Below are 14,905 nucleotides of genomic sequence, written 5' to 3'. Positions count from 1 at the left end.
CCTGCTTGTGCGGTGATTGTGATTAGAGGAAGAGGACAGAGCAAGGGGACTGGAGGTCCCGGGTACTTGGCTTCTCTTGGCCAATGAGATAATAATCAAAAGAAGTTAGTTATCTTTTCAACTCACTTCTGGGCTGGCTACAGCCCTCCCCAACATTTCTCTGACAGTCATTGTACTGATTGTTTGTCGCACAGTTGAGCATTACAGTCCTACTTACGTCAAAGGACTCCAACTGTTGCTGAATTTATGAGCCCTGCTAGCTGATAGGTTGATGGTGGGGTTAAATTAGGCTCATGACATGATTCTGAAGAGAAGCATCTTGGCAAAAGCATCGCCAAGTCTGAGGAAATTCGCCATGTCCCTGATGACCCTCACTAGTTTTTAAAGATGGACCTTAGAGAGCGTTCTATCCTGATGCATCACAGCTTGGCATGGCAACTGCTCTGCTCAAGACCGCAAAAAAAATTACAGAGAGTTGTGAACACAGCACAATCTATCACAAAAACTGGCCACCCTTCCATTGACTCTGTCTACTCTTTCCCCGCTGCCTGGGGGAAAGTAGTCAACATAATCAAAGACCCCTCCCACCCCGGTCATTCTCTCTTCTGCCATCTTCCATTGGGCATAAGATACAAAACGCACCACCAGGCTCAAGGGCAGCTTCTATCCCACTGTTATAAGGCTCCTGCATGGACCTCTTGTTCAATAAAGATGAACTCTTGATCTACCTCATCTACTTCATCATGCCCCTTGCACTTTATTTGTTTACCTGCACTGCACTTTCTTTGTAACTGTAACATGATATTCTGCATTCTGTTATTACTTTTCCCTTTGTACTACCTCAATGTGCTTGTGTTTAGAATGACCTGTCTGGATGGCATGCAAGACAAAATTTTTAACTGTATCTCGGTACATGTGACAATAATAAACCAATGACCAATTAGAAGGCTATGGAACTATGTGGGTAAATGGGATTGGTGTAGAAAGGTACTATGGGCAACATGGACACGGTGGACAGGAAGGTCTGTTTCCATGCTGTACGACTCTATGACTCTGTCTAGAGAAGAATTTGATTCAAAACTCCATTGAGTTGCCAATGTGAAAAGAATTAAAATTTCCAAATGACTTTGGCAAGCAAAATGAAGAAGCTATCTACAGCCCAATTCTGAAGCGTTCCATATTGTATATCAAGTGGAAAGCGGATAGGAAAGTTGTCTGTGTGCTGACAAAGCATACTAGATCCAAGAGTTTTCACAAATCACAGCAGATTTATTATGGTTAACACACTACAAAGTCATGATCCTTTCCTAACATCTCATCTTTGCTGTTTCAGATGTTGACGAATGTGTTGAAGGAACAGATAATTGTCATATTGATGCTATCTGTCAGAACACCCCCAAGTCATACAAATGTATCTGCAAGTCTGGTTACACAGGAGATGGCAAACAGTGTGAAGGTAGTATAATCTTGAGCTATGTTATGAAATTCACAGTACATTACCAGCTAATAAACTATGTTTTGTCTTTCTTTTTCATTTCTTACATTAACATCATTGATATACAAAAGAAAGTTCATGTCATTTTAGCCCTGCCTAATGTTTAATGTCTGTGCGCATTTCCTGTACTGGGTGAAGCCAAAATCAAGATTGTGCAGAAAATGTTTTTCACATAATGACTTATTAATTGGAAATATTGAAACAGAGAGTTAGTGTTTCAATGACATGATCATGGTTACATTGCCTTCTGAAATGTGAATGAATAATACTGTTATTTCCTGTATCTGCGTCATTATACACAAAAGCTTTTTTAGTTGTAATTGACAGTAAAGCAAATTTCTATTCAGTAGTTTGCTGTTTTGAAATTGTGGACACATTTCTGCTTTTTTAATACCTCTGTATTTTTAATTGTAATATGTCTTTTTTTTCTGATTTGTAAATTCTCCAATAATAATAATAAGGATGCCAAGTATTTTAAAATCTGGAAGCCTGATTATGATGCTGTCATAGAAAAATTCATTGTTGATATGGATTGTGCAAAAACTGTAAGAATCGTTATGCTGTAGAGAGAAGGTAGTGACATTACCCACTCATCATTTCCCTTATGTTGACATGCTCTTTAAGTAGAGCTCTATATTAGTTGCGTAAAAACATTACCTAATCATCATTTCCCATGTGTTGACGTACTGTTCAAGTATTACCCTATATTAATCTGTGTTTTACAATTATTATACTTGAATATTTTCCCATAACTTTTGATAATGATGAGGTGACATTTTTAAAAAAAAAATCTTTTTAACCTGACGTGAGCACTTCTTATCCAATGGATTGATACACAGTAATGTAAAATCTCTTGGAAAAAAATCTAATAATTCAGCTCCATGCATTTCATATTTTTTAGAACTGTTCCTGAAGACAAGTTCTTAACTATTTTATGGTGAGATACTATTCATGCTGTAACTACAATTAGTGATTTATATCAGAGGAACCATTGCTTGGACATTATGAGCACCAATCTATAATCAGAGAGGAGGGATCTATAATAGATACTAGCATTTTGAACAAGCTCCTCACCTGGAGAACTGGAGAAAGTGGGCATTTCAACTTAGAATTAGAATCAGAATCAGGTTTATTATCACTGACATACGTCATGAAATTTGTTGTTTTGCAGTAGCAGTACAGTGCAAGACATAAAAATTACAGTAAGTTACAAAAAAAAGTAAATAGTGCAAAAGAGGAATAATGAGGTAGTGTTTATGGACTGTCCAGAAATCTGACGGCAGAGTCCTAAAATGTTGAGTATGGGTCTTCAGGCTCCTGTACTTCCTCCCCAATGGTAGTATTGAGAAGAGGGCATGTTCCAGATGGTGAGAGTCCTTAATGATGGATGCCACCGTCTTGAGGCACTGCCTCTTGAAGACGTCCTCAATGGTGGGGAGGGCTGTGCCCATGATGGAGCTGGCTGAGTCTACAACCCTCTGCATTCTTTCAATTCTGCTCAATGGAGCCTCCATACCAGGCGGTGATGCAACCAGTCAGAATGCTTTTCATTATACATCTGTAGAAATTTGCAAGAGTCTTTGGTGACATACCAAATCTCCTCAAACTCCTAATGAAGTAGAGCCGCTGGTGTGCCTTCTTCATGAGCTTTACGGTTTACTGACACTCTCCAAAATTATTACACAATTGAAATATATTAAAAGCACCCTGTGTATTTTAGAAAGCTGTGGAATACTTTTAAACATGCTGGTGGAGATAAAATTTGTGTATTTAAGATCTCAATTGAGCTACACTAAATAAGCAAGTCATTACAAATGCCATTTTTTCTCCTTGTCTGTTTATTTCTTTTTGTCAAATTATATGTAATATACTTGCTGAGTCCAGTCCAGGCAGTCCCTTGGTTGCAACATGGTTCCATTCCTGAGAATCATTCATAACCCAAACCATAAGTCAGAGGTGAACAAAAACAAATGTTTGAGAGGGGATCACAGAAATAGTTGTGATGAGACCGCGAGCAGGCATGGGAAGAGCAGCCGCCAGCCGACTTCATTGACTCGGTGAGTGGGAGAGTGAGTCTGCTCAGTGCTCCCAGCTCTGCTTGGCTCGACCCAGCCCCTGATTGTTGCAGCCTGGGGTGTGGGGAGGGGGGAGAGGGTAGGAGGGTGGAGAAGGCACACGGAAATGGCCAGTTCCCACCTGGCAGAAGATGCCTGCAGCCCCATAGCAGCCAGCAAATACGTCTTCACCCATCCCACCGGTCTGCCAAACACTTGTTCTTGTGTACGGTGTTCATAACATGGGGAAGACCTGATTCACAATTAGTAAAATTTCACTGGTTTGCAGAAAAAAAACAATAAAATTGCTTGCATAATCTCTGTGTCCTCCATATGCAAATCCCATCATTTGCTACTCTGCCAAATATGGACAGTGTTTCATCTTCACAGAATTGGAAATTTCTTTGTGTTTAAAAATGGAATGATTTGCAGAGTTGATGCACGTAATTGCAGTATAGAATATTTTAGGGCTTTTGTATGTTTCAAGTAATCACTGGGGAGGACAGTCATTAGCTCTATGCATGTCATTGGCAGATAACCCAGAATGATGGAACAGGGTTGATTGATCATGATGTAAGTGCAGCTGTTTTCATTCTGTCATGAATATCAATGAAGATGACCATGCAACTCTTTTCATTGATGATGGCATATGTTGGTGAATGATTGTTATCAGATAAATTAGGCAGAGAAGCTAAATACTGAAGCAAATTATGAAGAAATATAAATTTTCTGTTGTCCCTGCTTTAGTTGACTACCTGCACGTTTTTGGTCAACTTACCCTAAAATTAATTGTCTTCCAGATATTGATGAATGTGACAACGAATACAATGGAGGCTGTGTCCACGAATGCATCAATATCCCAGGGAATTACCGCTGCACTTGTTATGATGGTTTCAAGTTAGCACACGATGGCCATAATTGCCTCGGTAAGCAGCTACAGAGAACTACTCCTCATTTTATCCATTCTCTGACAATTTCTGTTGTGAATTGAACACACAAATATTTTCAACCCAAAAGAAACAAAAATGTATTTTTTTAATTGATGAAAGTAATCGCAGATAGCTCAGTATAATATGAACCAAGAAATGTGATTATTATGAAGGCAAATGAAACGTCTGTGTCATGATTGTTAAAGTATTTATGTATAACGAAGAACCATTATGCATAAAATTAAGCTAGAAGCTCTGTTGGAAAGCCTGGTGGTCAATTTGTGCCACAGGTGGTGTAGATGTTATGCAAACGTGGTGCTATACTAATGGAATTGACTTCAGTGTTGTGAAGACTCCCTGTCTGTATTTTCTTGCAGGACAAAAGTCCTTCCTGTGAAGGGATCACAATTCTAGCACTGCTCTGGTTATCTGCTTTGTGTTTGGATTTTCAGGCTTTCAGTGTAAGTCTCCTTCTGACATGTTTAACTTTGTCACCTTAAAGGAGCAGACCCATAGTGATTGGCTGCCATTACATCTGTAGCAAGATATCTTACCACCCGCACCCACATTGATGTAAGAATCATGCTCTTGCTGCTGGCCTCAGACTATAAGACACAGTTATATTTATGCCTAGTCATGGATGAAATGCTTGGCATTTTTTGCTGTTATTTCTATCGAGGCTGCAAATTTGCAAGCCAGTTCACACATGAGATTCTCTATGCACAACAATTTAGATTGAACCCTTTCATTTAAGCTACACATAAACCTATCAGCGTGTAGTTTAAGAATTCACCAAGTTACAGTTCCTGGGTAATCCATGAATGTAACAATGCGTCCACTGACGTTTTCATCTGCTGTTTGACTCCTTGCTTTCTACTATTTCAAATAGCTGTGGATTGAACTTCTGTGCTACTTCAGCGAGTGAAACATCATTGCCTGTCTGATTAGTAGTGTCCAGTAGGTCTTGGTGCCAAACAACATCAATAGGATAGTTTTCTTTGGCATGGCATAATGGTACAGCTGGTAGAGCTGCAGCCTCACAGCTCCAGGGACGCAGGTTCAATCCTGACCCTTGGAGCTGTCTGTGTGAAGTTTGCACATTCTCTCTGCCTTGGAGTGGGTTTCTTCCCAGTGCTCTGGTTTCCTCCCACATCATAAAGACATGTGGGTTAGTAGGTTAATTAGCTACTCTAAATTGCCCTGGTGTGTCAGTGAGTGGTAGAATCCAGGTGGAGATGATAATGTGGGAAGAATAAAATGGGTTATGGTGGGATGAGTGCAAATGTGTCAGCATTGACCCAGTGGGCTGAAGGACCTGTTTCTCCGCTGTATCTCTTTATGCTATTATGATGGTATTCTGTACCCATGTATTTTCAGTATCGTCCGCTTCCAAAATATTATTTGCATCAAAGAGCATTTCTATTCTCTCCATATATCCTGTAAAAGACTCAGATGCCCGAATGTACATTCCTCTATGTCCCATCTGCATATAAGCCACATTATTGTCACATTTCCTGCCCTGCACTCAAGACCTCTTTGCACAAAAGTCAATTCTGTTGTAGTTGATTCTGCTGTGTTTTCTCTGGTTATTGGCACCTCTCTATCCCTTTCAAGTACCACTGACCACTACTGCCTTTTCAATTGACAGTGCCTGAGTTCATTATGCACTAACTGTTCCCAAAGTTTCAGCATCCCAGCCGTTTCCCCTTCCCCAGCAGCAGAGTTCTCAGCCTCTGAGTTCAATACAGTCAATCATTGAATCTTGGCAAGTTCTGCAAAGAGCATCTTCAAAGCACACCTTTTTTTCTCAGGCCATAGTATATGCCAGATTTTATAGGCTTTCCTTATCACTAGCTGCATTGAACTGGGAGGTGGCCTATGGTTAATTATTGTAGATCTGGTAACCACTGCAGTAAATAAACTCTGGGTAACAGCAGGAACTTCAGAGCAGATGCTAACTTTTTATACACAATTCTGTCACACACACACATGATGCATTTACACATTTGCATAAAGATTTACAACAATGAATAACAGGAGAGAGGTTCTGCTTTGGTGTCCAGAGGGTTGAATGCCGGGAATGTCAGGATTTTAATGACCTCACATACGAGGATGATACTAGTGAAGGCATCAGCAAGCTTGAATTACCAGTAGGTGCACAGTTAGACTCTCACCACAGTTAGACTATTTACCACAGCTCCAAACTCACCTAACATTTTCTTTTCATCAACATTTCTAATAGCTATGTGGTTTGAAATGCACTCACGTATGAAGCTCACAAACACATTTCAAACTCACACACCTTTGCAGCCATTCAGTCATGGCACGCACATGACTTAGACATGACACAAGGCACTTAACTACTGAAGAAGATTAGTAACTACAGAGTCAGGCTGCAGATTGGTGGGCCCTATCATACCCACACAGTACATAGTTTAGAGGGAATAATCAGTGTTCATGGGCACAGTCATCACAGAGTCCATGGCCACCAAAGACTTGGAGATTATTGAAGATGATGACATGCTCATATATAATGTTCTTCTCGTGTTCCACTTTCCTCTCATATCACTATCCTCTTTCACATAAAAAAAATTATTGTCCCCTTTCCTCACCATGTCCTTGACTGGTGTCATTTTCATGCAAGAAACCCTACCTATATGGACCCAGCTGAAGCGAGTCATTTCTGCCATTTAATGCTCTGAGCACCCAAGCAGAATCTCTTTCCTGTTGTTTTATACATATCTGTATGTAAACCCACCAGATTCTCTTAGCTGTCAGGTCAGAAACTGCCACTCTTAGTACTGTATTGAGTAGTTTGGGAGCATCTCAGTATATACCATATACCACTGAGTATATACCATGGAGAAGGAGTAGCTTGTGCACCAGCTTCCAGGAGTTTGAGGCTGCCTACTCATTTTTGTTCCAGAAGGCTGTTCTTTTAGATACAGTATTTATGAGGCTGGTCCAGTTGAGTTTCTGGTCAATGGTGACCTCCAGACTGTTGCTGTTGGAGATTCAGTGATGGTAATGCCAAGTAAGTGGTTAGACTTTGTCTTATTAGAGATTGCCATTATCTGGCACTTCTGTAGTATATATGTCACTTACTGCTTATCAGCTCATTCCTGAATTTTGTCTAGGTCTTGTTCAGTACAGACATGGACTACTTTATTTCCCCACTTCTGAAAGGAAGGTCATTGGTATTGGTAATGGTATTGGTTTATTATTGTCACTTACACCAAGATACAGTGAAAAACTTGTCTTGCATACCGTGTGTAGAGATCAATTCGTTACACAGTGCACTGAGGTATTACAGGGTAAAAATAATAACAGAATACAGAGTAAAGTGTCACAGCTACAGGGAAGTGCATTGCAGGTAGCCAATAAGGTGCAAGGTCATAACAAGGTAGATTGTGAGGTCAAGAGTCTATCTCATCGTATAAGGGAACTATTCGATAGTCTTATCACAGTGAGATAGAAGCTGTCCTTGAGCCTGGTGGTATGTGCCCTCAGGCTCCTGTATCTTCTGCCTGATGGGAGAGGGGAGAAGAGAGAATGACCCAGGTGGGTGAGATCTTTGATCATGCTGGCTGCTTCACCAAGGCAATGACAGATATAGACAGAGTCCAAGGAGGGGAGGTTGGTTTCCGTGATGTGCTGGGCTGTGTCCACAACTTTCTGCAGTTTATTTTGCGATCCCGGGCAGAGCAGTTGCCATATCAAGCCATGATGCATCCAGATAGGATGCTTTCTATGGTGCATCGATAAAAGTTGGTGAGTGTCAAAGGGGACATGCCAAATTTCTTTAGCCTCCTGAGGAAGTAGAGGTACTGGTGAGCTTTCTTGGCCATGGCATCTACATGGTTGGACCAGGACAGGCTATTGGTGATGTTCACTCCCAGGAACTTGAAGCTCTCAACCGTCTCGACCTCAGTACCATTGATGTAGACAGGACCATGTGCACCGCCTCCTTTGCTGAAGTCAGTGAGCAGCTCTTTTGTTTTGCTGACATTGAGGGAAAGGTTATTGTCATGACACCATGTCACTGAGCTCTCTATCTCCTTCCTGTACTCCAACTCATCGTTATTTGAGATACGGCTTACTACGGTGGTATCATCTGCAAACTTGTAGGTGGACTTAGAGCAGAATCCGGCCACACAGTCAGTAGTATATCGGGAGTAGAGTAGAGAGCTGAGGATGCAGCCTCAATGAGGCAGCTGAAGATGTTTGGGCCTTGGACACCCGCCTGAGGAGCTCCTGCATTGATATCATGGAGCCAGGATCTTTCTTCGTCTGACATATGGCTCCAACCACTGGTGGTTTCCTCTTGATGCCCATTGATTTCAGTTTTACCAGATTTCCTTCTTACCACAAGGGCAGTCACTCTCACCTCACTGTTGGTCTTTAGCTCTTTGGTCCATGTTTGGACTATATAAGGCTGTGGTGAGGTATGAGCTGAGTGTTCTGAGCAGATTATTGGTGAGTGAATGCCACTTGGCAGCACTGATGATGCCAGCTCCCATTGCTTTGCAATGACTGAGAGTAATGGGCAGTATTATTTGGACTGGATTGGGTTTGCTCTGCTGTCAATGAAGTGGACATACCTGGGCAATTTTCCACATTGTTGGGTAGATGTCAGTGTTGTGACTGTACTTGAAGAACTGGAGTCACAGCTAGTTCAGTACTACCACAGGGATGTTGTCTGGCCCCATAGCCTTTGCTGTATCCAGTCCTCCTGGTCATTTCTTGATATCACCTGGAGTGAATTGAACTGGCTGAAGACTGGTTTCTGTGCTGGTGGTGATCTTAGGAGGAAGACAAAATAGATTAGTCAATCAGCACTTCTGGCTGAACTTGGCTGCATGTATTTCATCCCTGTCTTTAGCACTCACAACCTTGCCCCTATCATGATTGACATGTTCTTGACCCTTTTCTCCATTAGCTATTTAATTATCCACCACTATGACTTGCTTGGAATTTATGAAGGTTCCCATGGTTAGCCCTCTTGTTAGTATATCAGTGTGCCACTATCTTTGATCTGTCCTTCTAGTAGCGCAGGTTACACCCAGGGATTGTCTTAGAGGAAGCTGGCACACTGTTCATAAGCTATGATTCTCTGAGGGTGCTGTTCCTTTTTAACTATTTTTTTGAGATCTGGACATTATTGGCAAATCCAGGATTTATTGCCCATCTCTGCTGGTCCTTTGGAAAGTGGTGGTGAGTCATCATCTTGATTCACTGTAATCCTTCTGGTGAAGATATTCTCACAATGCTGTTGGATATGGAGTTCAGGATTTAGACCAGTGATCACTGTTTTTGGAATTGTACCAAGGTATGAATAGAATACATTCTTCAACAACCCTAACCTGTATTTGCAAAGAACTGAAAAATCTTTGTGAAGACATTTGTTGAGTCCTTAGTGCAGAATATACAGCCTCTGATGTACTCTTTCAGCACAGTAGTTAAATGCCTTTTACACATCAACTTAGAATCATTGGTTATCCCCAGGATGATGGCGTTGGATAATGTTATCACTGTTACATGCCACGCTTGATTTCCTTTGGTTGGGGATGGTCATGTGTCAGACAATAACTTGCCACTCACCAAAGTTGCTCCAGTTGTTAGCAAGGTCTCAACTGCCTTTCCATCTGAGTTCTTATTCAATGGAAGAGAATTTTCAATTGGATCACAAGTTTTGTCACCACCTTTTTGGCTCTCTTCTACCCGCAGGACAGTGGGCATTGAGTTTGGTGTCATCATGGCAAGATTTTCTAAAGGCTACAGGTGATAGTGATGAAGCAGAAATCTTCTCTGGAACATACTGTCTATTCCAGGCATTGCAATCTCTGCATGAGGATGTTTTCACAGTGGTCATGGCAGCTCTGTGCTTATGGTTGCAATTCCACTCTCGAGCCTGCCCAGGGAAATGAGTCATGTATAAAGGGTATTGTTTATGTCCCCAAGAAGCACCTGTTGGTCAACCTTGGCTGCCATACTACAGGGTTTGGTTGCACTGGAGAGAGTGTAGAAGAGATTCACCACAATGTTGCCTGGATTAGAGGACTTTAGTTATGGGGAGAGATTGGCTAGGCTGGGCTCATTTTCTCTGGAGGAAGGAGGCTGTGGGGTGACTGATAGAGCATTTAAATTATAAAGACCTGGAAAAGTTTGATAGTCAGAATCTTTCTCCCATGACATGGTTATCATAAATAATAGGACATAGTTTAAGCTGAGAGGAAGGAGTTTTAAAGGGATTTTGAAGGGAAAGTTTTCTATGTTGAGAGTGACTGATATCTGTAACCCACTGCCAGAGGAAGTGGTAGAATCAGATATAGTCACGATGTTTAAGAGACATTTAGACATAGAAGGACATGGACCTAATGCTGTCAAATGGGATTGGTGTAGATGTGCAAAAACCTTGTCATAGATGTGGTAGGCTGCAGGGCCTTGTTTCTGTGCTGTGCAATTCTATGACTCTTTAAGTAGTAACAGGATTTTGGTTTTGTGTTGAACCAAATTCATCTCCCTGAGGGTATCTTAAATATTTGGATGTGGCAATTGCCTGGTAGAAAATTATGGTACGTTGTGTGCTGTTGTATGCTAAGGTTTCTCTGCAGGGTTCTTGAATGTGGCAATAATTTTCATCATGCTGCAAAATATCCATCTGTGTGATTGCATTAGGATGGTGCAAGATAGAAATGGCCTTCAGTGTTCAGCCTTAATGTCCAATTTGAGAGGTTTAAAATTACACATGTAATTGAATCTGAAGATTTTCCATTTATCTTCATCTCGCAGAACAGGTTTGCTGTGTTTCAGTTGAAAATCTAACTCAGTGGAACTTCCTGAATACATTTGCTACCTTGCCAGCCCAGGAATAAGATGTTTGGTCAATGCATCATCCTTGGAATTGTGGCTTCTTTGTGCGGTTTAACTGACCTTAACGGCCAGTGATGATTGGAAGGTGAACTGCACTAGACACATAATGTGACTCACTTGGAGCTTGCCACAGTACATCTGATACAATCTACTGTCTGTTGGCGTCATGTTGCAATGTTTGTAAGCATTGGGAAAGTTTCTGTTGATCCTGTCTGTTGAACAGAGTAGACACCAGATGCTGCTTTGTCTTGTACCTACGAAATGGTTTTTCTTGGCTACATGACGAAAACTTCATAAAAGTAACATTTGTTGTGTCATGGTGATTTCTGGTAATATCACTGTTTATTTGCCCACACAAAGAATAACCATGGATTTTAGTATGAAGCAGTATTACTCAGAGAATCATTCAAGGAAATCATTGACATGTCAGACACATTTGGTTTGTGTGCATAAATTGAGTCCATTGCATCTCCAATTGTAAACACTAGCATCAAATTAGTGTGCCTAAACCATGTTGAAAAAGTGATGAGGGAACTGATCTTGCTAATATTTTTCTCAAATTATGCAAAATTCATTGAGCAAAGGATAGACCGGCTAGGCAGAGAGGTGAGACAGTTTGGACTTGTATTCCTTGAAGTTAAGAAGATTGAGGGTGATCTTCAAAACATATGTGATCACAAGGAGCCTTGACAGGGTAAATTTTGAGATGTTTCTACTAGTGGGAGAGTCGCGAAAAAAGAGGATATAGCCACAAAATACCGGGCCAGTCATTTAAAACTTTAGGTGTGTAGAAATTTCTTCATTCATAGGGTAATGAATCTCTGAATTATCTGTCCCTGATGGTGGTGGAGGCCAGATAATTAGATATATTTAAGGTGCATAGAGATAAATATTTGAAAGATCAAGGAGCTAAGGGTGTGGGGAACTTGCTCAGAAGAGAAATTGAGGCCACTATGGATCAGCCATGATCATATTGAATGGTAGGGTAGGTCCTGAGGGGCCAAGTGGCCTACTCCTGCTCCTATTTTCTTGGGCAGTTCCCATGACCACTAGTATTTCCTGTTGGGAACAGAGTTCAAACTCAACCCTGGCTAAAACGTACGTCACCTGTTTTTATTTATTGTAAGTTCCCAATGGGAAAACACCTATAGGCACACAGTGGGGTTGAGAATCTTCATGGCACTATGTCTGCATCCTGCCTCAGAAAATGAGGGAACTGGGTAAACGTTGGTGATGGGGGTATTATTCCATGAGGAGAAATTAAGCACACTGGGCCTATACTCCCTAAGGTTTGGAAGAAAGAGAGGGTGGCACAGTAGTGTAGCGGTTAGCGTGGTGCTATTAAAGCGCCAGCGACCCGGGTTCAATTCGCCACTGTCTGTAAGGAGTTTGTACGTTCTCCCCGTGTCTGCGTGGGTTCCCTCCGGGTGCTCCGGTTTCTTCCCACATTCTAAAGACGTACGGGTTAGGAGCTGTGGACATGCTGTGTTGGCAATGGAAGAGTGGCGACACTTGCAGGCTGCCTCCAGCACATTCTCAGTAACGCAAAAAGGTGCATTTCACTGTGTGTTTTGAGGTACATGTGACTAATAAATAAATATCTTAAAATATTAATGTACAACGTTCTTATGGGGTTTGACAGAATAGATGGAGGAATGGTGTTTCACTTGGCTGGACTGTCTAAGACCAGAGGTCACAGTCTCAAACAAGTATTGAGAAGCAATTTCTTCACTAAAGGATAGTAGGTTGCAGCCACTTAGTTACTCAATATATTCAAGACAACGATAGATAGATTTCTTTGTATGTTAAGGGATATGGGATTAGTAACAGAAAGGGGCACGGAGATGAAAGATCAATCATGATCTATGGAATGTCAGAGCAGATATGAAGGCCAAATGGATTCCTTCTGCTCCTATTTTCTTATGTTCTTACCTTGTTTTGGCAAGATGTGTCTTCTGTGGGTGAGGCCAAGTCTACAGGCAGTCATGTAAACTTCTCCCTTTTGTAATTCTTTTTCCCCTGGGGAAGGGATATCCACTTCAGTTAGTCCCAATTTTTTCTTCAGTAAAATGAATTTATCCTATTGCCCTGAAATTAGTGCTGGAAAGTGTTGCTGCCCTTCAGCCCTGCCTACTTCTTTGTGAGAAACCCAGAAATCAGTTTAAGCAAAGCAGCTGTTGCTGATATTCCTTCTGACACTACAGAAATGTTCAGGTAAAGAATATGTAGCATGGATACATTTCATAAACTATTCTAACATCTGAAACAGCCTTGTCTGTTAGCTGGTAAAGCTCAGGAGTAAAGATCAGTTTCAGTGATGTTCAAACTTGGTTACTCTCGTCATGAGATTTTTTATTGGTCTTAGGCAAATTCCATTTCAGTAACTATATGGATGAGTGTAATCAGGGACGGAAAGCTGCCTAGAAACTGGAATTCACAATTCAGTTTCAATGAAAAATAAAACATAATGAAAAATCAGAGCCTATTATGAATTACACAGTTTGTGATTTTCCTTCAGGCTCCCGTGTGCCTGATGCACTCTCCTCCCTCTCTTGTGCACATACACGCACACACACATGCAGAAGCCCAGACATGTCCAACCACATCAATAACTTTTTTCCATGCATGAATGACCCACGAGGCCTGCCAAACCACCCTTGCAGGCTTTAACACCACCCAGAATGCTTGCTTTGTCATTAATTAAAGGGTACCTGTCCAAAAACATCCCTATGAGTAATTTATTAAATTTGCTCTCCTTCTGATGTCCAACACCATGCCAATACCACCCACTCTTTACCATGATGAGCCTTGCATCCCCAACAAGCTCAAGCATTTGTTGAATTATCCCCACCAATTAATTTACCAACTTCCTGTCCCTCCCTTACTCCCAAACTGCCACCACCATTATCGATCAGCACATTCCTTGGTTACCAACTCCAATACAAACTACTGACCACACTGCCCCTCTACACCCCATATACCGCTGCCTGGCCCACTGCCAATCATAAGCCCAACTACCAACTGTAACCTCAACCAACCACCATATTCCAGGTCTCTGACTCTCCACCACCCACTGCAACATTCCCCCCCCCCAACCCTAAACCCCATTCTCTCTGTGCTATAATCTACCTGTTCTGTCCTCGTCTTACCCAGTATCATCTATGCATTCTGGAAGGGCTTTTCTTGTGCAAAATCTATTTAGTGGTGCACAATCCTTGTGTCTGTGTGAATCTTACAGCATTGGCCCTCTAATGAAATGTTCATAATCCTACCACTAAACAGCCTGACTAACGCTCCTTTAAAAGCACTAAACGGTTGCTATGTAAACATGTAGATTCATAATTTGAAGACATTATTCTCAGGAACCCTTTGGATACTGATGAGACTCATCTTGAAAGTGGCTTGAAGGGTATTTTTCCTTGTAATTTACTTTCTGGCTTTGAGCAGTTTGAATTTCTCCAAACCAGAAACAGTAACTAAGAATTACTTTTCATTCTGAATGTAGTTTAACTGTTTCAATTTAGATCTTAACAGTAAGCCTAGGCTGACCTTTA

General features: G+C 41.4%; 1 protein-coding gene across 2 annotated transcripts in view; it reads left to right on the top strand.

Annotated features, from left to right (window-relative positions):
- Positions 1-14,905, top strand: part of scube3 (signal peptide, CUB domain, EGF-like 3) — a 257,239-nt gene that overhangs the window by 51,125 nt on the left and 191,209 nt on the right. For both annotated transcript variants that reach the window (XM_052034596.1, XM_052034595.1), the window contains exons 2-3: positions 1,334-1,456; positions 4,350-4,475. In XM_052034596.1, the coding sequence (XP_051890556.1) occupies positions 1,334-1,456; positions 4,350-4,475 (249 nt within the window). The remainder of the gene's footprint in view (positions 1-1,333; positions 1,457-4,349; positions 4,476-14,905) is intronic.

This window comes from Pristis pectinata, chromosome 20, assembly GCF_009764475.1.
Source record: "Pristis pectinata isolate sPriPec2 chromosome 20, sPriPec2.1.pri, whole genome shotgun sequence".
NCBI classification, from domain to species: Eukaryota; Metazoa; Chordata; class Chondrichthyes; order Rhinopristiformes; family Pristidae; genus Pristis; species Pristis pectinata.
Note: the sequence above shows the minus strand (reverse complement) of the source record. Positions and strands in the feature narration are given on the sequence as shown.